The 23,088-nt window shown below is 48.3% G+C and overlaps 1 protein-coding gene across 1 annotated transcript in view; it reads left to right on the forward strand.

Annotated features, from left to right (window-relative positions):
• Positions 1-23,088, forward strand: part of BTBD9 (BTB domain containing 9) — a 1,399,080-nt gene that overhangs the window by 782,282 nt on the left and 593,710 nt on the right. Inside the window, exon 7 of the mRNA XM_069608758.1 lies at positions 8,382-8,491. Within this exon, the coding sequence (XP_069464859.1) occupies positions 8,382-8,491 (110 nt within the window). The remainder of the gene's footprint in view (positions 1-8,381; positions 8,492-23,088) is intronic.

Below are 23,088 nucleotides of genomic sequence, written 5' to 3' on the forward strand. Positions count from 1 at the left end.
CAAAAAACAAACTAGAGCCCTCTCAAAATTATTCTCATGAATGCTATTTGCTTCTCTCTGTCAGTCAGTGGCCGGTGTTGGTCTCTCTTGGCGGTATCCTTTGTCTAGAGACTCCTCCTGATCCATCTGGTCAGAGTGGAGCTCCGTGAAAAGTTATTAGGTTGGAGCAGTTCTCTCAAAAGCACCCACAGTTGTAGGAAGAGAGGAGCCCACCCATAAGACTCCAGTGACTTCTTCTAGATCTCTCACCACCTCTCCTTTCAAGGGACCTAGTTCTCTGGCCCATGAACTGGATCTCTCTCTCTCTCTCCTCTTCGATGACCCACCATATGCTCCATTCTAATCCTTCCTCTCTCCACTTCTTGATGCTCCTCTGTCCTTCTCAATCCCCTCCTCCTATTTCCAGCACTTGATATTCCTCCTTTCCCATACCCTCTGTGAAGACCCACATGTTTATCCTCTCTTCTCGCCTGCCTTGTCTCTCCTCACCCTCCTCTTCTCTTTACTTTTCCTTTCTCTCTCCACGGCTCTGCTCCATCTGTCTCCAAAACTCCTTTTTCTCCTTCAAAAAGTCACATTACTGTGATCATCCTCCAGCCTTTTATGTGGAGCTGTCCCTGGCAGACGTTGTCTGATCTGTGTTTCAGGTGTGAGTGATTTTGCCCTACTTTCTTTTAGCCTACAGACATCGCCTTCCTAAAGGCTGTTCAGATTGCTTGCACTTGCGAGAATTCTGTAGCACAGAGGAGCCGCCTCTCAGGATTCTGCCATGGTCTGCTGATCCCTGCATCTGAAGTCAGAAGCCCATTGTTTACTCTAAACAGAGGCCCACATTCCTACCCAAAATTTCTGAGTTCAGTGCTGCAGTGCTTCTCATGCCGCGGATTAGTTTGATTTCATTAGTGTAACTTCGATTATTGCTGCCAAAGGGAATGGCCGGTGGAGTCTCAGGGTTGCAGGGCATATGTTCTTAGCCCAGGTGGTTCCCTTATAGGGACAGTGTTAATGGCTCAATGTGGTGAGCTACTGTTCTTCTTGTGCCATGGGTCCTCCCAAATCATCCCCTTGCCCTGCATCATGTGACATCCGGCCTCTTCTGCGACCCTACTATCTATGACCACAGTGAGACAGGGGACTTCTTTGCACAGCCCAAGTATAGCTGTTCCCGCTTTACCTTCGTACTTCCCACATCCCTCACTTATTTTAGTCTGGATACCTCTGGTGACCATCCTTGGTGCAGGGAGATCACTACTGTGGTAACTGGTGCACCATATAAGGCTACTTGAATTGCAAGGCGGATATAGTAGTGTAACTAGTCGCCCCTTAGACGCCTAGCATGAAATACTGAGTGCTACAGCTGGTTGTCAGATCCTTGCCCAGTCTTGCTCAGAGGCAGCACAAACTCCTGCCTCCCCATTGGGTCTTGGCACCTGGGAGTGTAAATACCACAGACCACTGTAACCTGCTGGGGAAAGAGTTGGGATCTGTTGAGTGGATAGGGAAGGGGTAAGAGGGTGATGTAGCAATATAGAGTCAGGAAACAGCTGAGAGGTAAACCAAGTTATTGTTGGAGAAAGACAAACAGCAGAATACAGTAATACAGAATGACAATGGACAGGTGTTAGAGTGTCATGATGCCTACCCCCGGGCATCCGCACCAGGCCCATCAGTCCCGGGAGCAGGCATCCAGATGCTTAGAAAAAACCCAGCAGCCCCGGCTAGGGGCTATCTGGGTACAGTCCTGGAGCCGTAGGCACCAGGCTCATAGAAGGGGTCAGTCCTGGTGCCATAGGCACCAGGCTCATATGCTTTTACTTACCTCATGCAGACCATGCTGCTAAGAATCCAAGCCAACGTGAAGCCTGAAGGGGACTACTTTACTTCAGGGACTATTTTCTTACTCGGGTGTGGTCTTGGGGGAACTTCCTACCTGGGACTACTTTGAAGGCTATTTAAACCAAGCCCGAAGAGCAGCACACGCTTTGCGTTATTCTGCATCCTGCAGCGGAACGCTCACCGTGCCTAATAGTCAGCATCCACCCTTCTGCCACGCCCGCCTCGAGTCTGGCGCTCCTAGAGAAAAGGGGAAGGAGGAGGAAAGGTTAGAACAAGAATATTACTTCTATTCCTCACCTGATTCCGGATCCATCGCGCCTTCAAACAAGGAAAGAGACGTTACTTTGATACGCTTCGCATCGTCCGCTGTAGCGCCGCGCTATACTCACCAGCCTTCGCAGCGCCTCCACGATCTGTCGCAGTCTCCATCACCTCTTCGCCGAACTCTGGCACCTAAGGGGGACAAAAGATCAGCAAGGTGAGCCGAGAGAATAAACAAGGCAATCTCTGTTACCACCATAGACTTGCCTGATTATACCGCTGGAGGCATTATTCATCAAGACGTCATAATTTCTCACGCCGCACCTGTAATAAGAGGGAAAGCAACAGATTAAACACGGGTATCATTTTACCGGTCAGTGTTGGGTAATACAGACTCTTACCTGAACGCTACCAGCTGCCACGAGGCAATCTTCTCTTGGGTCAAGCTGCAAGACAAAAGGAATCGGACAAGAGCGAATATCCGACATTTTGAACTCTTACGAACTATATACTTACGGTTCCTCGCCAGGGGCCTCAGAGTCTATATTGGTCTGGAACTCTCCCAATTCCTTTGGACCAGTGAAGTAACTGGTTATCTACGCGCCCCTGCATTCCACGCAGGATGGAGAGCTCATCTTTTAAAAACATAAGGTGAGACTATGAAAGGAGATATCGGAGGTGATTAGTGGGGAGAACAGTGGGGTGTTATCACTCAAATCCACGGGTGGGTAATTCCCTTTCTCCACTTTCAGGAGAATACTTCTACGGGTCAAGCAGACGAAATTAGGCGGGCCAGTCCAGTCTGTCATCTCTGCACTACGCGTCACGTTGGTGAAGACCGCAGCTGTCCAGATCCTATCAACGAACCTGTGGGAGCTAGGTGAGCGTAACACAGAGAGCTCTCCGGTGTTCGGTCAGAGCTCATTTTATATAGCCTGGCAAGTTTCCATGACGTTTGTAGACATTTGGTAATACTAGTAAACAAACATTTATGAAGATACCTGACAGTTATATGCACGGTACATTGCATCACAAGATCAGTACGCAACTTTGGTGTAAACACCGGAATACTCCTTAGAAGATAGTATTTGTACACAGCTAGGGAAAGGTTTGGGGAGCTGGTGTCTCATGGATCCCGAGGGCAGCATTAGGTCGTGGCCTGCTGAGCCAAAGCAGGGTGTGGGTATGCCAGGAGAGCCGGGTGTAGCAAGAGGCCTCAGGCTAAGCCATGGTGTAGGATCTGGGGCCTAGTAGGGGAAGGTGATTGCTAGGCGGTATAGTATCGGGACAATCCTGCCACATCAACCCCGGCCCTGTGACAGGGTAAAGACCACTGGGCGCAGATTGGCGTTTTGGGAGGCATGGTACTGGAGAAGGAGGTGAAGCAGTGTAAACTTGGCAGTGCATACTGTAAGGGGGGGACAACTAAGGCCTGTCAAATTCAGGAAATGACACCGGGGTGAAAGGAATGATTTCGCTAGCGTGTGTTGGGGTGTGTGCCCAGACATAACAATCTGAGGCATCCATTAGATCGGCATATGTCCTTGAGAAATTTGAGGAACGCATTGGTATCTAGGGACATGAATACTGAAGTTCTGGGCAGTTGTCCCAGAAAAACAGTCCGTATGGGTAACACGATAGGCATGTGATCAGAGAAACATCATTTATACAGCGGGCATGCAGTGGCAATAATATTCCTAACTTGTGCTGTCCAGCCCTACGCAGAATGGAGCCTTATGCCCAAAAGTTCCAAGCAATTGCGTTGATCCCCTGGACCTGGGAAGCTGGAGATGGCAGACAGCAAAGTTCAGGAAGCCAACAGGGTAGATCCTTGATCAGGAGTGGAGCAGAAAGGTAGACAGTCGGCGTGCTGAAAATGTTTGTGGGCTGGTAGCTCAACAGGAGAGTAGGCTGCCCAATAAATAAGGCAGAGGATGCAAAGAGCAGTTATACAGACCAGCTCAGAGGCAAAGACCCTGGCATGTCACATGGGTCAGGTGGAGATAGTCTGTGATGCAGGCGAAGGAGCAAAGGCATTTGCTGAGATGCTAAGCTCACTCAGTAGCTAGCCCCCCCCGACCTCTGGTACTGGGGTTCCATGTGTTAATATCCCCGCAAAAATATTGCCATACAGAAATATCACCATATTTTTGCAGCAATATTAAGCCATGGAACCTGCAGGGGACAACCCTGCATTCATTTTAAAGGAGCGATGGACACCCCTGCAGCCCCTGCTCCCAAAACCCCCCAAAATTATCCCCCCCCACAAATATCGCCTATGGCCGTTTCTGACGACCATTTATATGGCAATATTTTTGGGTGGGGATAATATGTAGTGATACCAGTACTGGTGGGCCCTGATGCCTATATTCCAGGTGTGCAGCTTTATTATGTCTGCATGAAGAAGAAACACATTTTGAGAGCGTTGGGCCACCCACTGAAGGCAGAAGGCAGGTGTAGCAGGACGTCAATGCACTTTACCTGCCGGTGGCAGTGGTGCTGGTGGCAGGACTCTGTAAGTTATACCTCTGTACTGGTATCAGAGTGTCGTCGTCTAGAAGTACAGGATGGGGTGCTCCACAGAGCCTGTCCCCTGTGGCCCCAGTGGGCAGCAACAGCGGGGTGTCTTTGTCCTGGACCCCTGGAGGTGGCAGCTTGGCTGGTGTTTCCGGCATCACTGGTGGCAAGGTGGTGTTGTCCTTGTCTTTTGGCTGTGGCTTTTCTTCTGTCGGTGGTTCTTTCTTTACACAGTGGCAAGCGTGGACCCAAGCATTAAGTCCTCTGCAACGGCCTGCGGTGTGGGTTGTCAGCAGGACCTGGTAGGAATACTTTTGCAGATGAACCTTCAGGACCACGCAGTCTCCTGGCAGGAGCTGTGGCACGATGCTTCAGGTGGCAGAGGACGTTATTGTATTTGCTGGAAGTGAAAACTGACGAGCATTAGTTTTCTTGCAATATTACACAGTCAGATCCTCATTCAGTTGAGGATTGCATAGTTCTGGAGCTAGTGGGGCAGTCACTGGTATCCTCATGGGTCTGCCTATTACAATCTCGTGTGTTGACAGGCCAGGCATTCTGCCAGGATTTCTAATGTCCATCAAAAGACCTGCCTGTTACATGGTACACCTTGGCAAGGCAGTTTTTCAGGTGCCCATTTCGAGCAGTGGAGCTTTTGAAGAATACGTAGGGTTTTGCAAATGTTTTGGACAGCCTGCCCTGTGAAATGAAAGCCCTTTGCAGAGTTTATGGCTACTGGGAGGCCACAGCGTGGGATTAACTTCTTAAGTAGTCTATTAGCTGCAGTGATCTAATCAGCATATTTACTGAGGCAGGACTCAGTCCATATGGAGAATTTGTCTGACGACCAGGAAAGTAGGGACATTTTTTATTTGATATAAGGTCAATTTGAAACTTCACAAAGTGTCTGAGGAGGCGTGTCATGTACCAGGGGAATGGCTTTGATAGGCTTTTCCTGGGCTGTATGTAAGATAAGTGGTGCAGTGGGTGCAGTACTTCTGTGCACTGGTTGGGAACTTGGGAGCGAACCAGTATTTTTTTGAAGTTTGCGGTAGTTTTCCCTTTTCTTGAATCCAACTTAGAATGAGCAACACTTTCCAAGTATGGCAGCAATTAATAGGGGACCACTAACCGACGCATGCTATCACGCCCTAGGCGATCAGAGCAACACATGCAACCTTTAGTTTCCCAGCTCTGTTTCTCGTTCTGGTGGGCCGTCTCTTGGAAGTCCACCAGTCCAGAAAGGGATGCTAGGAGGTCCTCAAATGAGAGGCGAAACAGCAGCACATAATCAGGAGCCTGAGGGCCATTTTTCTGGCAAACTGGTCTGCCAAAGCATTTCCCCTGCGAGATGCTGTCTGAACACCGGGTATGGGCCTTACATTTAACAATGGGCAACTCAGTGGGTAACAAAATGGCGTTAAACAGTGCTTCAACATAGGGTTCATCAAGGATAGGGGTACCTTGGATAGTGAGATAACCGCTCTCTTTCCAGTGTGTTCCATAATCATGAGAGATACCAAAGGCATAGTGGGAATCTGTGTATATCGTGGCTGGCGTTGTGTGGCGATCGTGCAGGCTCTGGTGAAGGCAATGAGTTCAGCATCATGTGTTGATCTTACTGTTGGGAGCTAAAACACTTCTATGGGCTGAAGGTGGTGCAGGCTGCAAATCCTGCTCGTCAATTTCCTGCGGAATCTTCTAAGCCACGTGCCACCAAACAAGTTCCAAGTCAGCATTGAGGAGGGAGAACTCCTTGAGGTCAGGTCGTGGATAAGAAATTATGTCAAATGCTGCAAGTCAATCATGCGGGTGACTATCCTGAGAAGTGGGCAAAAGGGAGGCAGGATTTAGAGTGGCACATCTGATGAGTGTGATATTGGTGGTGATGAGGAGTAATTATTTCCATACTTGGTGAGCCGGGCTGCTGGTAGGTGTTTTGTTTTAACTCTGAGGAGTAGGGCCAATGGAGAGGGTGGCACTGCCCCATTTGGAGACCAGGAATGCAGCAGTAGTCAGCGCTTTTAGACATTTGGGGAAGGCGGAGGCTACCGGGACTAACTGAGAGCGGCCGTAGGCAACTGGACATTGTAGTTCTCCATGCTTCTGTGTGAGAATACCTAACACACACCCCTCTTTCTCATCACAGAACCTGGTGAACGATTTGGAATAATCCGGGAGAGCCAGGGCAGGGGCCGGAAAGAGGGTTAGGTAGAGGTTATGGATGGGTGGGGGAATTTAGAGAAAACCATGCTCCTTGGCTCCGGTGCCCTTGTTAGGGTTGCTGATCTCCGCCCACTCACACCATTCATGCACACCTAAGTGAGCACCCAGATCCGGGAGCCTTGTTAGTGCCCATTTTCCCTGTGGGACTAAGAACTAACCTGAGGGCCTAAAATTCTGATATTGCACCGTGCCAAAGTGATGCAATACAATGCTAATGTTGTAGCACTAAACAGTTTACACCCCCCAGTGCACAAGCATCAACTATTCAGCATTTACTAATGCTACTTGTAATGCTGAGTTCGTGTACAGGTTTGCATCACCAATATTACACAACTATTACTTAGCTGCGAGTTGTTTTCTTCAATACTCTCTACCGTCTGAGTGTCCATCTCCAGCATGGGTAATTCTGTTAGAAAACAAATGCATCAGTGAGAGTGCCCAGCGGAAGCGGTTCCTGAACATCTGACAAGCGGGGATGCCATTTGTCACTCGTTCGTTCTATCGCCCGCTGCGCCGGTGGCCGTTAGCTCCCTGGTTTCTTATGCGGCCAGTAAATCGTCCCAGTATGAGGCCGCTAGTAGTCTAATATATGGCCATCAAGCCCCTGGTTCAAGTGTGACTGCAATGCCTTCCCCATAGGTTCCTAGTGCAGTGAAATGCCTTCCCCAGTGTTTGATTGCCAAACGCAGATTTGCGTGATATTGCTGAAGCGGAGCGTAATCAAAGACACATTCACTTATCTGTGAATGGGAGCAGGGCCTGCAGGGATTACAGGTGGGACACGGCCTCGCAATGCCTGCCGGAGCTCCTATGGAACACATCTGGTCAGCTGAACAGCTGTAGCGCGAGCAAAGGTCTTGCGGGCATGCCGTACAAATGCGCGTATGCAAGGTTGAGTGTCTCCGGCTCTGCTGGAAGGCTCATGCTCACACAGGCCTTCTGGGGAATGCAGTCCCGGAGTGCTCCTCTTGCTCTCCGCTCTCTTTCTGCAATAGAAACAAATACATTTTCTGGTATAACTGGTTCTGGGTTTCCTTCTCCCCTTACAGAGTGTAGTAACCGTGCTTAATCCTCCAGCCACATGTCTTTTCTTGACACTGGTCTTGGATTCTTACTTGATTTTTAAGCATGAATGTACGATTTGGGATGATTTTGGTGCTTTTGCCCAGGGAGGGTGATGCATGGAAGACATACGCAGACCTAAGCAGAATCTTGAACATATGTTGGAAACTGGACCCCTGCATGCTAGAATGGATGGTGCCTCCTTTGGGTACATGGATTCACATAAGTATGGAAAATGTAATTGTTTTGTAATAGAAATGAATGTGAATTAGGTTACTTTGTAATGAGGAATAAATAAATCCATGGTTTGATCTGTTGAGTTTTAACAATTCACTGTGTAGTCCTTTACGTGGGCATCATTTGGCCTGTTTTAATTTTATTCCATTGTTACCATGTGTCAGACATGTACATATTATTGGGTTATTTCTCCATGAAGCACTACCGATCTTCTCTAAATGTTTGTATTATTTTTCTCGTAGGTACATACGAATAGTTGGAACACACAATACTGTGAACAAGGTTTTCCACCTGGTGGCCTTTGAATGCATGTTCACACACAAAACCTTCACGTTGGAGAAGGGGCTTGTAGGTGAGTGATATTCTTTTCATAGCCAACTGGCCTCAGGCTCTACTGTCGATAATCGCAATGCATTTTTAGGGTTGCGTACAATCTGAACAATCTTTTGCATGTTACGCTAAGCTTTCTTGCTGCAGCTTTTGCTGCAGGCACCATGTTCTGATCATACTATACAAATGGACCTGCTCAAGCAGCCAGATTTTCTTTTATTCTCCTTCAGTTGGCAGGTGCATTACTTCATGGTTACTACTTAATCTGTTTGTCACATTACTCCTCAACATGGATATCAAGTGGGAGGGTATTCATTTTGATGCATATTTTTAGATGCTTGTGTTCTTCAGGCTTCTTACTGGTCGATAGAGAATTTACCATCTATACACTTTACATAGTAACCTCCAAGTCTGCAACTTGAGGATGGTCCGATTACAGCCCTGAGTGACATTGAACTTAGGTCTTTGGTAAAACAAATGTACAAACATTCTCGACCAGTAGCAAAAACTGAGGGGTTTGTCCTGCTTTGCACATTCATCATAGAAGCCAAATAAAGACTGGCTTTATACCAGTTTCAGAAGATCTGATATGTTTATATCTGTGACACTTTGCAATCTCCTCCAAGGGTCGTAGCTGCTTCATCAAAAAGCTTTAGAACTCGCTGGATCAAACGGGTGTCTCTGGAGGTTCCATCTCCACAGATAATTGTCTTCTGGGTCTGCCCTCTACTCCATATTCTTTTTTTCATCTGTTTCAACAGCCCAAACTACACTTGCAGCACATAATTTTCAAATGGATACATTACTGATCTTATGGACTGGATTTCATGTAGTGCCCTGCGGCTCTGGGGTCGCCCTTGTCACTCCCTGGCATTCTCATGTGGCAAGTGACGTCACCCGCATACATACTCAAAACAATTTGTTTTTTTCAGCATATTCTTTGGAACATTTTCCAGTCAGTTGATGATTTATCAGCTGTTTAAAGAAAAGTCACACAAATCATGCTTTAGAGCTGGTGCCAAATGCTATTGTCTCTTGTCCAATGGATCCACACTCCTCATGTCTTTTTTGTCTTGGTGGAATGTGGATCCTGTCAGTCACTGCACCCGAAAGGGGTGAGAGAATGAACGTTCCCCCGGAGAAATCTGCTGCAGAGACCCCTATAAAGACCCAAACTGCCTCAGAGACATCCAAGTTTGCACACTCTTCAAGAAAAGAGGAAAAAGATGGGGGATAAAGGCGCCACCACTCCCAAATTGAGTCATCCTTCTCGCACTTATTCATCTCCTTCTTGTAAACGTCACTTTAAGCACATTTGCCTTTTGATAAGAAAGGCATTGGGATCTAAATTAGTGTAAGTAAGGGACTCTACCCTTAGTACTGATGCCACCTTACAAAATAACTCCTTAAGATCCGCCCTAAACATCCCAAGATCCAACCACATCTCTAGCCACAGAGAAAATTCTAACTGGCTCCCGGTGCGCAACAGAATCTCACTCTGCACCCTGGCAATCACCCACAAATGTATCTCTCACATCGCTCCCAAATACCTCTCAGACAAGTTCTCCCTTCATCACACCACCCGCCCTACCAGATCATCCCACACTCACTGTCTCACAGATTCAACCTAAAAACCGCAGGAGGAGCAAGCTTCCCTGTTCAAGCACCAACCTCTGGAGCTCGCTACCCCCTTCCAGCAGACTAGAACCATCCTTCAAAACTAACGTCAAACTATGGCTGACTGATGAGCCCTCCAACTACTGAGCCCAAACAATCCTGCACCACTATGATCCTGTCTCGCATCCCTTTGCTTGGCCTAAGTATCCTGCGGCTCCCCAACTCACCCATACCTGCCTTAAATGGTCAGACTAGTATGTAACCTAGTCGACCTGCCACTCTTATTGTATATATCTACTTATTTTGAAGGTCTGACCAGTATATAAATTGGAACCTATGTCGACCCTTCCGCCATTACTGTACCTACCCATTATGTAAATATGCATGTACCGTTGATCTCTTCTTGTATCATGTTAAGTTTTCCAGCGCCCAGTTACCTCAGGGTTAGGTGCGCAATACAAATAATAAACAAATACAAGGTGTGGGAGACTTTCCATATCAGGTGATGTGAGTGTTAAAGCTGGCCCCTGTGGCCAAACCAGACTGCTGCTCTTGCCAATGAATGTTGTTTCCACAAAGCTCTCTCCCTCACGCCTAAAGATTCATGCCCAGGTATGACATATTGAGAACTGATGCCTTGGTGCTTTCAGCCACAGCCTTGGGCATAGCATCAGTTGGGGAGCCAAACCCCTTGTTCCAACCCAATTGGAGCTAGCTCCCTCGGAGCATGTTAAAGCTCTAGTGAGGAAATATGCAACCTCTTTCATAGAAATGGGAGCCTTTCGAGGCTGAGGACACCCTTGTGTGGCACAGTCTGCACGTTGAAATCCAAAGATTCCAAAACCTATTCGCTATAGGTAATGACCTGCATGTCAACTTTACGACAGTATTTCCAGAGAAAATTCAAGTCACCGGAGGAGTTGCAATGGGATGATCACAAAAGTTCTTCTTTAACTCCAACTTCAGTTGCATAATGCAGTGGTGTGGATACCTCGCTAGATAGCTTGCAGCTCCTCCTCTTCAGACCTTACTACGAAATTGTGGCTCCTTTAGAGCTGCGATAGCACAGACAATTGATACGACTGGCCTGGTACCGGAGTTATATTGGAACTAAATGTGCAAAAAGTTCTGTTACTCACACTGAGCGGATCCTTTACCGCTAAGTAAATGGCTGTTTGAACAGGCTGGCTTCTGTTCCTATTGTGGCCAAAGCCAGAGACTTGGCACCGAAATTCTGAGCTGGATCGGCAGACCCATATTTCCTGATGTCCCAACAGTACCGGAAAGCTTGGCAGTTCCAACTGCCACCACAAGATCAAGACCTCATTTCCCGCAGCTTCCCCAGGTATGGCATCAAAAATACCTGATGTTTGGGGGCGAAGAGTTTGCCTATGGTAGCCTGAAATGGCACACCCTCAGTCCCTTATGCTTTCTTTTGCTAGTTACACACACACACACGCGTCTGGTCAGATTGCCCGATGCTCATCCTTCACTGGGCATGAAAACTTATTTTAAAGAATTGGTGGCTGATGGTAAAGACATGCAAAGCAATTGCTTAAATAATGGCCTAGACGTTGTGTGCTGCAAAGTAAAGTTTATGGCACAGGAACCGTTTTAAGGGTACATACCCCACCACCTTCACTTAATGTGTGGGAATCCTAGGGTTTATGTGGTATCACAACTTTTCGCTTGCATCCCAGATTAATGACGTCTGCAGAGCAGCAGTCGGTTGCAAAAGCGCTATCATTTATTCCCCTTATTACTTTTCGTCACAAGAGCATATTACAACTTCAAGCAGGCTTGGCAGTCCATAACGATAGACGAAGATAGGTTTTAGAGATTTTAGACTAAGGAAATAGTCTACTTTTTCTTTGAAACCTTTCCCTATCTCACCGCTCTCCCACCTAGTCTTTGGCTACACGGGGACCGCTCCTGCTTCAAGAAATTGCTGGGCTGATTGGCACAATGGAGATTGTTGTAGCAGCGAAAGCCAGGAGAGGCTGATGGTTGTTACTTCCTGGCGCCATGGAAGTCAGAGTTTCAACTGTCCAGGTCTTCATGGAAAACCACTCGCACTGTGCATTACATCAAACACATGGATGGTGTGGGATCCCTTAAGCTCTGTAAGTTGTCCATGCTCCTCTGTTTCTGATTGATCAGAACTGAGAGGACAGTGTCAGCGTCAAACCTCGCTGGCAGTCTGAACACTCAAGTGGAGTCATCACACATGACTTTGAGCTGATCAGGCTGATAGTGGAGTAGATCTTCTCCTTGTAGGAGCTCCACAGATTGAGCAGTCGGCATCCAGCTCAAGCAGGATCGTCTGTTTAATGGAGTTGAACAGTGTTCCCAGTCTGGGTGTGGGCTCCCTGGGCGATACCCTGGTGATCCCCTTGGAGTTCCATTTCGATTTGGTGTATGTGTTTACTCAGTGCCTGCTTCCTTTCGTTGTCACCGCAGATATACACACTCACCCTAATGCAGCCTATAGAACAGTCATGAATAGGGTGATTGAGTGTTTGGGTTTGGGACGTCCTTCTAAGGACATTAACCAGGATGACCTTACTCAGATTTTGGATAGAGGTCCTCCTAAGGAGCCTGTACTTGTGCTCTGTCAAAATACACATACACACAATGAAATGTCATTTCACGGTCCCAGGCGGCAGAAAACATTCCCAAAGGGGAAATGAAAGATGGTTTTAACAATCTCATCAATAATGATGAGGCTTCCTGCCATTCCCTTCAGTCAGGCCTTGATGCGTCAGATTGTGCTATCCGGTTTATGGGCTCGAGTGCAGTAATAAGGAGAGTTTCACAAGTCAGGGTTTGCCCCCAACGTCGAATCAATGCTCTTGGACATGGTCCAACCACTTTGGACCAAAAGGAGACTACAGCTTGGAACAGCTACAAGTTTCTAAGGCTGGTGGCAAATTCTTTAGGAGCAGAGGTTGTTCTTTTCCTTATTAATCTTCTTTTAATCAAAGGGGAAGTGGTCAGGTTACCCAAGATGACACATGAGGTTCTGGCGTGCTGTGGAGGAAAAACTGCTCAGGCAGCCACCTCCTCACTGCCATCTGCCACAGCCCAAAACCTCTCTGAGCAGTTTGCTCATAGAACCCCAGTGGGAGGCAGGTTGCCCCAGCATCTGCAAGAATGGCATTGCATTACTTCAGATGCACGGGCGCTACATACAGTGGCCCAAGGATAGGGTCTTCCATTTCTTCAAAGGCCCAAGATTGCCCCCCGAGTGAGCAATCTCTTCGGGAAATGGATCCGCTCCTTCTACAGGACATTATTTCCCTGTTGGAGAAGGGTTCTGTGGAAAGGGTACATGTAGCAGAACAATAACCGGGTTGGTACGCTATCTATTTTCTGGTTCCTATGAAAGACTGAGGTCTGCGACCCATCTTGGACCTGAGATGCATGAACAAGTTCCTCCGGAAGGACAGTTTTAAGATAGCCACTCTTTGTCAGATCCTCCAGGCCCTTCAGCTCCAGGATTGGATGGTGTCTTTCGATCTTCAGGATGCTTACCTTCATGTGCCTATACATCCCAAGCACAAGTACCTGTGGTTCGCCATTGGCAGTTCCCATAATTAGCTTCCAGTACTCCCTTTCGAGATCCACCTCCGCCGGAGGGTCTTTACCAAGTTGATGACAGTGGTGTCAGTGAATATAAGGAGGGAAGGGATTCACATCTTTCCCTAGAAAGATTGGCTAATCAGAGCTCGGTCTCCCGAACCGGATCTGGAACATCTCAACAGCACCTGCCACTCTCTCCACAAACCAGGCTTCTCCCTCAGCTTCAAGTAGTCCCAGGTGACACCTTCCCAAAAGCTTCAATTCATTGGAGCTGTCATGGACTCTTCCTCCAGGAAGGCTTTGCCTCCGGAGTTGAGGGCTCAACATATCTTGCAGTCAGGAGAATGGCTCCCTTCTCCTGAGTGTACTTCTAGTATTATGGCAGTTCACTGTGATTTTACCCCAAAAAATCTTTCGGATGTATTTGTTACCCCCAAAGGAAATCCATTAAAAAAAAATCACTGAATTACATTTATTTTTTATTTTTGAGGATGGTCCCCCTAAACTCCCTATTTCCATATGTTTTAACCCCTTACTCCCCCACACCCCAGATATGTTTTATTAATGGATTTGTATCGGTTAAAAAAAAATACATCAACATTTTCTTTTTTCCGTAAAATCACTGGACACTGTCTTTTGGCTGTCTTGCTAATAGGTAATCTTTAGATAGTCTCGACTTATTTGCTGTATCAGTTCTTGCGTTCTTTCAATTGATTAGTTTTTCTCTCCTCTGGAAGAATACCTTTCCTTGACCTTTTATATTTTCTTTGATCCTTTTATGAGCAACCTGGAAATGTACACTTTTTTTTGACATTCTAGACAATTGTGGTTCACTTTACTCTGACCTACTCTGTCTTGCATATTGTTTACTTTGGTGGTCTCTCTGAGCTTCATTGTAAAAGACCCTTTCGCTTAGGTTCCTCTCTTCCTGTTTTGAATAGCTGGTCTACTTCTCATATCAACAGGATAATTGATATCCAACTTCTCTTGTCCTTCCTCTCAGGAATTTCTATGAGATTCTTTCTCTCATTAATATCATTCCTAAAGGTTTCTTTGTACCCCCATTCATAATGTTCTTTCGAAGGGATTGTGTCCTCCAACGTATTCCTTATCTTTGATAATTCGTCTCCAGCTTGCTGGCCTCGGAAATCTTTTTCTCAGTAGAGGGCGCTGCGCATCAACGTCCGTTGAGTTGGTGTCCCTCGACAGCCACCGTATCGGCGCCTAGGTCACCATGCCCATAAATAGCCACGCGCAGCGTCTGTTGCTCAGTTCCGTTTTTCCGCGCTTCGTGGTGCCTCGGAATATCGTTGCTCAGTTCTTCAGTCAAATATACTTCATTATTCCTCGAGAATACCGACTCGTACTTGATGGCTTCCTCATCCGAACCGATGACTCCAAGGTCCGGCTTCAAAAAATGTCGAGACTGTGGAAAGAAAATGTCGTTGACGGATCCTCACAGGATCTGTTTGTGGTGCCTGGGAGTCGAGCACCATTGTTCGGAGTGCGAGGACTGAATGTCCATGACGGCGAAAGCCTTGAAGAAGCGTAAGGGGAAGCTCGAGTGAGGTAAGGCAGTTAAAACTTCTTCGTACGTTTCCTCGGCAGAGTCGACATTCGTCTCCTCGCCATCACAAAAGACATTCTAGTTCTAGGTCTTGAAGCAGTTCCCATCACTCTTCGAGATCTAAGCATTCAAAAAAGAGACGTCGAAGATCCCCTTCCTCGTCGTCTTATTCAGTTTCCCTGAAAAGGGTCTCCTGCCCCACAAAACATAGCTCTCAGGCTGAGTGGGATGAATTCAGGAAAAAGATGCTTAGCGTCTTCGAGAAAGCGGCCTCTACCCCCTCGAAGACTGCTGAGGGTGATACCCTGGGTGAAAGACCCGAAAAATCAAAACGCTGCGAGGTGCAGCACCTGGCGAAAGAAGCTACTCGAGAGCGTCACAAACCCTTGAGTAAAGGCAAGGTCGCGTCTTCGCCGCTGTCGTCGAAAATCCCTTCGACGCATAGATCTGCGTTTTCGACGCCATTATCGAAGGGTTCTTCGACGCACAGGTCAGTCGATTCGACGCCGACATCGATGCCGACATCGATGCCGAGAAAGGACAAACCCACGGCCACCCTACAGCCAGTGGCCATACCCAGAGACTCGATCACGAGAATGTCGTCGACAACCTCGAGTAGAATTCCGATACTCTCGAGTTCCTCGAGGCCTCTACCAACTTTCTCGACGCCTTTTTCGATTGGCTTCGAAGCCTTTAACATCCGCGTCGACGATGTCGACGTTTTCTCAGCCAATTATGACAAATTGTGCCCCTTCTGCTCTGGAAATGGGATTTATACCATTTCCAAGATCTGATCATTCCAGAGCCTTAGCATCTATTTATGAAGAAAGGGAGAATTCGGATCAGGAGAGACCTTTTGAGTTGCAGGGATCTGCAACTCCTGTACCAGAGGAATTTACCTCTGAGGAAAGTAGGTTTAAGGACCTCCAAGAATCCTTACATGAAGCAAGTGGGTTGGACACTTCCCAAGAAGTGGAATTTGCCAAACCAGACCCAGGGGAACATGCCGAAACCCCTTATAGAACCTTGATGGCAAGGATAATAGAGTTTATGGGGTGGTCTACACCCTCACCTGCTTTTCAGCAAGACGACCTCACAGACCTTTTGGTTAAAGGTCCACAGGAGGATCCTCTGGTGCCATTTCATGCAGCATTACAAAGGAAAATATTGTCAAACTGGGAAACCCCTGAGGTTATCCCGGCGGTTAACAAAAAATTATCAGCCAAATATAGGGTGTCTTCTGCTGACCCTGAATATTTATCCAGACACCCAACTCCGGAGAGTCTGGTTGTGCAGGCAGCAACTTCATTTTGGTAGTAAATCGGCTTACCCTACTGTTCTACAGGACAGGGATGACAAGAGATATGACTCTATGGTCAAAGTCTTTTCTGCATGTAGCATGGCGTTGAAATCCATCAATGCTACTTGTACGCTTGCAAGGTTCAGCCACACACTTTAGGAGTGTGCTTCATCAGCGGCTGACTGCCTCCCGGAGGGAGAAGAAAGGGAAGCGTTTCTAAACATCAGTAAGGATGGTAAAGACGCAATGTGCGAATCCCTTCAAATTGGCATCGATTCTGCTGACAGCATCAGCAGGGCCATGGCGGAAAGTACAACCACCAGGAGATTTGCTTGGTTGCGGAGGTCTGGTTTTGCTCCAGATGTGCAAAGCAGACTCTTGAATATGCCCTTTGACGGCTCTTCCTTGTTTGGTAAGAAGGTGGATGACAGTTTAGAAAAGCTTCAAACATCAAAGGCAACAGCAAAATCCCTGGGAGCTGCAATCCGTCAGACACCATATCGCCTCTCAGGAACCTCTTGGAGAGGTAAGTCCTTTCGCTTCTATTCCGCATTCGGAAGAGGCAGAGGACAGCCGGTTCAAAGGGGTCAGAAAAAATTCACCCGAGGTGGACGGGTTAAAAATACAAAAGCTGCAGCAGCAGCAGGTACCTCTTTACCCTCGGCATCTGCATCAGCCGCCTCCAAACTGCTCTGAGGACTCTCCTCACAAGACACCAGTAGGGGGCAGGTTAACTCAACATCTGACGGAATGGCAGGCTATTACGTCAGATGCTTCGGCATTGGAGACAGTTGCCCAAGGTTACTGCCTGCCTTTTCTACGCATCCATCAGAGTCATCCACCGGGGAACAGCTCTCTGAAAGTTCCAGATCCGCTCCTCTTGCAGGAAATTATAGACCTGCTAGAGAAAGGTGCCATAGAACCGGTACCTGTAGTGGAGAGGGACAAGTGCTGGTACCCCCCCCCCCCCCTACTTTTTCATACCGAAGAAATACGGAGGACTGAGACCTATCTTGGACTTACGAGAATTGAACAAGTTCCTCAGGAAGGAAAAGTTCAAGATGGTAACTCTCTCTCAGATCCTTCAAGCCCTCCAGCTCCAGGACTGGCTGGAAATCTCTGGACCTCCAGGATGCTTATTTCCATATGCCAATCCATCTCAAACACAGGAAATACCGGAGGTTCGCAATTGGTGGCTCATTATCAATTTCGAGTTCTACCATTTGGGCTGACCTCCGCCGCGAGGGTCTTCACCAAGTTAATGTCGGTAGTGGCGGCAAGTCTAAGAAGGGGAGGGATTCACGTCTACCCCTACCTGGACGATTGGCTGATCAGGGCTGTATCTTCGGAACAAGCTCAGAGCCAGCTAGATTATGTCTGCCACTTCCTTCACAAACTGGGCTTCTCCTCAATTTAAAGAATTCACAAATGATACCATCAGAGACTCCAGTTCATCGGAGCAGTCCTGGACACTTCTCTGGGAAAAGGCTTGCCACCAGAGGTGAGGGCTCAAGATATTCTGAAGATGGTCACCAAGTCTCAAAATTACCAACATCTCCCAGCCTTCGACTTTTTGATGTTGCTAGGCCTCATGGCATCCTGCATCTTCCTTGTGCCAGAGGCTTGCCTGAGAATGAGATCTCTCCAGTGGGCACTAAGAACCCAGTGGTTGCAGTTCTCAGGAAAAATGACAGATCTCCTTTGGATTCCACACAAGGAAGCCCAAGACCTTCAATTGTGGGCTTATCGAGAGAACATTTTGAAAGGAGAACTGTTTTGGCAACCATGGCTGGAGATGACAGTAGTCACGGATGCCTCACTCACTGGGTGGGGAGCCCATGCCAACGACTTGACCATCAGCGGTCGTTGGTCTCCATCGGAGTCCAGACTACACATCATCCTATTGGAGCTGAGAGCAATCAGAGTAGCGCTGAAAGCTTTCCTGCCATCAGTACAGGGAAAAAATGTCCTGATAATGACGGACAACACAGTGGCCATGCACTACCTCAACAAAAGAGGAGGCATGGGATCACTGCCACTGTGCAGAGAGGCAATGCAGCTCTGGTTTTGGGCAGTTCAAGAAGGAATCTCTCTATCGGCAGTGCACCTAGCCAGAGAGAAGAACTTCACAGCGGAGGCTCTGAGCAGGCAGGGCACAGTCTCCCACGAGTGGGAACTAGCTCAGGAAGTCCTTCAAGAGATCTTCGCCCTTTGGGGAACCCCTCAAGTGGATCTGTTCGCCACCAGTATCAACAGGAAGTGCGATCTGTTTTGTTCAAGGGAATTTCCCCCGATAGGAGCTCTATGGGACGCGTTCGTAGTGGACTGGGAGTTTCCACTGTATGCGTTTCCACCAGTCCCCGTCATTCCTCAAATGATCAGGAGGTTGAGAAGATTCCGGAGGACCATGATCCTAATTGCCCCAGACTGGGCCAGCAGAACGTGGTACCCGGACATTCTGGACATGTCCATCTGCCCTCCAATTCGCCTTCCACTCAAGGAGAATCTTCTCTCGCAGAAGGGAGGTCAGGTTCTCCATCCAGACATCAGAACCCTCAACCTTCACGCTTGGCTTCTGAAAGGTTGAGATAAAAGGATTGGGACCTCCCTGATGACGTCATGGAGGTGTTGCTTTCGGCCAGAAGGCCAGCAACAAAGTCTTTATACCGCTGCCGTTGGGACACATTTTGCAGCTGGTGTAGAGAAAAGAATATCGACCCCTTTTCATGTGGTACACCAACGGTGTGATCCTTTCGAAGGGATTGTGTCCTCCGACGTATTCGTCATCTTAGATATCTCCTTCCAGCTCTGCTGGCCTCGGAAAATTTTTTCTCTAGAGGGCGCTGCGCGTCGACGTCCTCCGAGTCGATGTCCCTCGACAGCCGCCGTTTCGACGTCAATGTCATCCTGCCTATAAAGGCCGCGCGCAGCGTCCGTTGCTCAGTTCCGTTTTTCCGCGCTTACTCAGTGCCTCGGAATACCGTTGCGCAGTTCTTGTCAGATTAATCCTATTTACCTCGAGTTATTCGATCCGTACTCGATGGCTTCCTCGTCGGAACCGACAACTCCTCGATCCGGCTTCAAAAAATGCCGAGATTGTGGAAAAAAGATGTCACTGACTGACCCTCACAGAGTTTGTCTGTGGTGTTTGGGAGCTGAACACCGTTGTTCGGAGTGCGAGGACTGTATGTCCATGACAGCTAAGGCCCTGAAGGAGCGTAGGGGGAAGCTGGAGAAAGTTAAGACTTTTAAATCTTCTTCTTCGTCGACGAAGTCGAGACACTCGTCTCCTCGTCACCATTCGCGCTCCAGGTCTCGGAGTGGGTCCCATCACTCCTCGAGATCGAAGCACTCGAAGAGGAGACGTCGAAGATCCCCTTCTCCGTCTTCCTCTTCCTCTGTTTCGCCAAAAAGAATCCCTTGCCCCACGAAACATAGTTCCCGGGCTGAATGGGAGGAATTCCGCAAAAATATGATGAGCGTCTTCGAGAAAGCGGCCTCGACCCCCTCGAAGACTGCCGAGAGCGATGCTCTGGTCGAAAGACCCGAAGGTCAAAAACGCCGCGAGTCGCAGTACCCGGCGAAGGAAACCTCTCTAGCGTGTCTCGAACCCTCGAGTAGGACGATGACCTCCAAACCTTCCTCGAAGGTTCCGTCGACGCCGAGGTCGGTGTCTTCGACGCCGTTGTCGAAGGGACCTTCGACACACGGGTCTGTCGACTCGACGCTAGCTTCGACACCGGCGTCGACGCCAAGAAAAGTCACTGTCACGACACACCCAGTGACTATCCCCACGTCCTCGATGACGATGGCTTCGAGATTGTCGAGTAGAATCCCAATTCTGTCGAGGTCATCGAGGCCTCCGCCTTTGTTTTCGACACCATGCTCGAAACCTTCGGCGTCGACGACATTGACGTTTTCGAGGCCGATAATGACAAGTTCGGCACCCTCTGCCTTGGAAATGGGATTTACTCCCTTTATGAGTTCAGAACAATTGAGAACTATGTCCTCAATTTTGGAAGAGGGTGAATTGTCTGAACAGGAAGACACATTTGAGTTGCAGGGACCTGTAACCCCAATTAGAGAGGAATTTTCCTCTGAAGAACGCAGGTTAAAGGATCTTCATGATTCCTTACATGAGGCAAGTGGGTTAGACACTTTCCCTGAGGTGGAGTTTGCTAGGCCAGACCCGGGGGAGCATGCTGAAACCCCCTATAGAGCCTTAATGGCCAGGATCACAGAGTTTATGGGGTGGTCTGCACCTTCACAATCTTTCCAACAAGATGACCTCACGGATATTCTTGATAAAGGCCCACAGGAGGATCCTGTGGTGCCTTTCCATAAAGCTCTTCAGAGGAAGATTATGACGAACTGGGAAACCCCAGATGTCGTCCCGGCAGTAAATAAAAGACTTTCAACAAAATACAGGGTATCCTCTACAGACCCGGAGTTTTTGTCAAAACACCCATCCCCAGAAAGTCTGGTGGTACAGGCAGCATCTTCTACCGACGTCAAGACGGCTTATCCTACTGTCCCACAGGACAGGGTCGATAAAAAATATGATGCTATGACAAAGAAAGTTTTTTCGGAATGTAGCATGGCGTTAAAATCTGTGAATGCTACTTGCACCCTTGCTAGATTCAGCCATACACTTTGGGAGTGTGCTTCTACAGCGGCTGACTGCATCCCGGAGGGAGAAGAAAGGGAGGCGTTCCTGAATATCATACAGGACGGTAAAGACGCTATGTGTGAATCCCTCCAGACGGGCATTGATTCGGCTGACAGTATCAGCAGAGCAATGGCGGCAAGTACAACAACCAGGAGATTTGCTTGGTTGAGAAAGTCTGGTTTTGCCCCAGATGTGCAAGCCAGGCTCTTGAACATGCCATTCGATGGCTCTTCTTTGTTTGGGAAAAAGGCGGATGACAGTTTAGAAAAACTGCAAACTTCAAAAGCAGCAGCAAAATCCCTAGGCGCTGCAATCCGTCAGACACCTTTTCGTCCCACAGGAACCTCTGCGAGAGGCAAGTCCTTTCGCTTCTACTCCGCATTCGGAAGAGGTAGAGGACAACCGGCTCAAAGGGGACAAAGAAGAACTACCCGAGGTGGACGGGGTAGATATTCAAAGGCCGCAGCAACAGCAGGTGCCTCTTTACCATCGGCATCTGCATCAGCCGCCCCAAAACCACTCTGAGGACTTCCCTCACAGGACACCTGTAGGAGGCAGGTTGACTCAACATCTGGCGGAATGGCAGGCTATCTGTCATGATCCCTGCTTCCAAGGGGTCAGGACTTGCCTCACATCCTTGGAAGCAGGCCCATAACCTTGATCCTGGGTACCAGCCAGTCCCTATCGGGACCTTTTGGACCTTGTCCTGGGGCCAGTGGCAACAGGCTCATAAAGATGACCGGTCCCGGCCCTGGAAGCGCCGGGCTCATAATGCTTAAGAGTGCTTGGGTGGACCTACCTGCAGCATACCATGCTGCTTACTTACCAGCTCGATGGTCTTCTGATCCTTCTCTGCCTGGAATTACTTTTCCTGTCTGGGTGGGGCAGGAGCCACTCCCTGGAATCAGAACACAGGAACTCTTTTCTTACCTGGGCGAGGCTGTGGAAGAAGATGCCTAAGCACTACAGAAGGCTGTTTAAACCACACCCGATTGATGAAACGTGATTCGCGTTATTCTGCATCTGCAGCAGGACGCTCACCGTGTCAGCTCCAGTCTTCCTGAGATTCTTCAGCTCCAGTTCCTGGGAAAACGAATTCCTTACCTGCTAGAGATCCGATCCTCAGCTGCACCTGCCAAGACAAAACAACAGGTTAGCAGAATTCAATTCGAGAGCAGCGCTCTTACTTACCAAATATGGCGGCATCTTCCAAAGCCTTCCGCCGCTTTCTTCGGCTCACCATCGACATCTGCAAAGAAAAGGACTTGATTAAGCATTGCATTCTTGAATTGCTTACCTGCGCTCCGCACGTTCTGAACTTCAAGAAGCGCTGCATGCCGGCATCTGCAAAACAAAGGGAGACATTTTAAGGCGCATTCTAAACCAACCATAAACTTTCTACTTACGCGCTCGCACGTTCGCCGGCATCCATCTAGCAACGCTCTCTGCATCCACGATCTGCAAGGACAAAAGAGACATTAAGGCGTGCTTTTGAAACAAACAGCAGTCATTTTACTTACATGCACCGCGCTTCATCTTCTTCGTGCATACGCGCTTGCACGATCCTGGGCACTTATTCATCAGCGTCCATTGCACCTAAACCTGCAGGACAAAGAGAGACATTAGAAAGGGTGACAGCAACCGGTCATCTTTCCTACTCACCTGCTCGCCGCATCATTCCTCTACAATTTCAATCTTGACACCCTGAGACTGAGCAAGGGACTAAATTAAGGGTGCTCCAATAACTATCAAGAAACCGCTCGTGCGGTAAACGGCGGTATCTTCCAGCATCAACCTCTGCAATCAAGAGGATTGTCAGTGAACCAGTGAAGTAACTGGTACTTGCGCCCCTGCAAAGACGCAGGATGGAGAGCCCGGCCATAA

The sequence above is a fragment of the Ambystoma mexicanum genome, chromosome 4q (assembly GCF_040938575.1).
Source record: "Ambystoma mexicanum isolate Mex_15411 chromosome 4q, UKY_AmexF1_1, whole genome shotgun sequence".
In the NCBI taxonomy this organism is placed as follows: Eukaryota; Metazoa; Chordata; class Amphibia; order Caudata; family Ambystomatidae; genus Ambystoma; species Ambystoma mexicanum.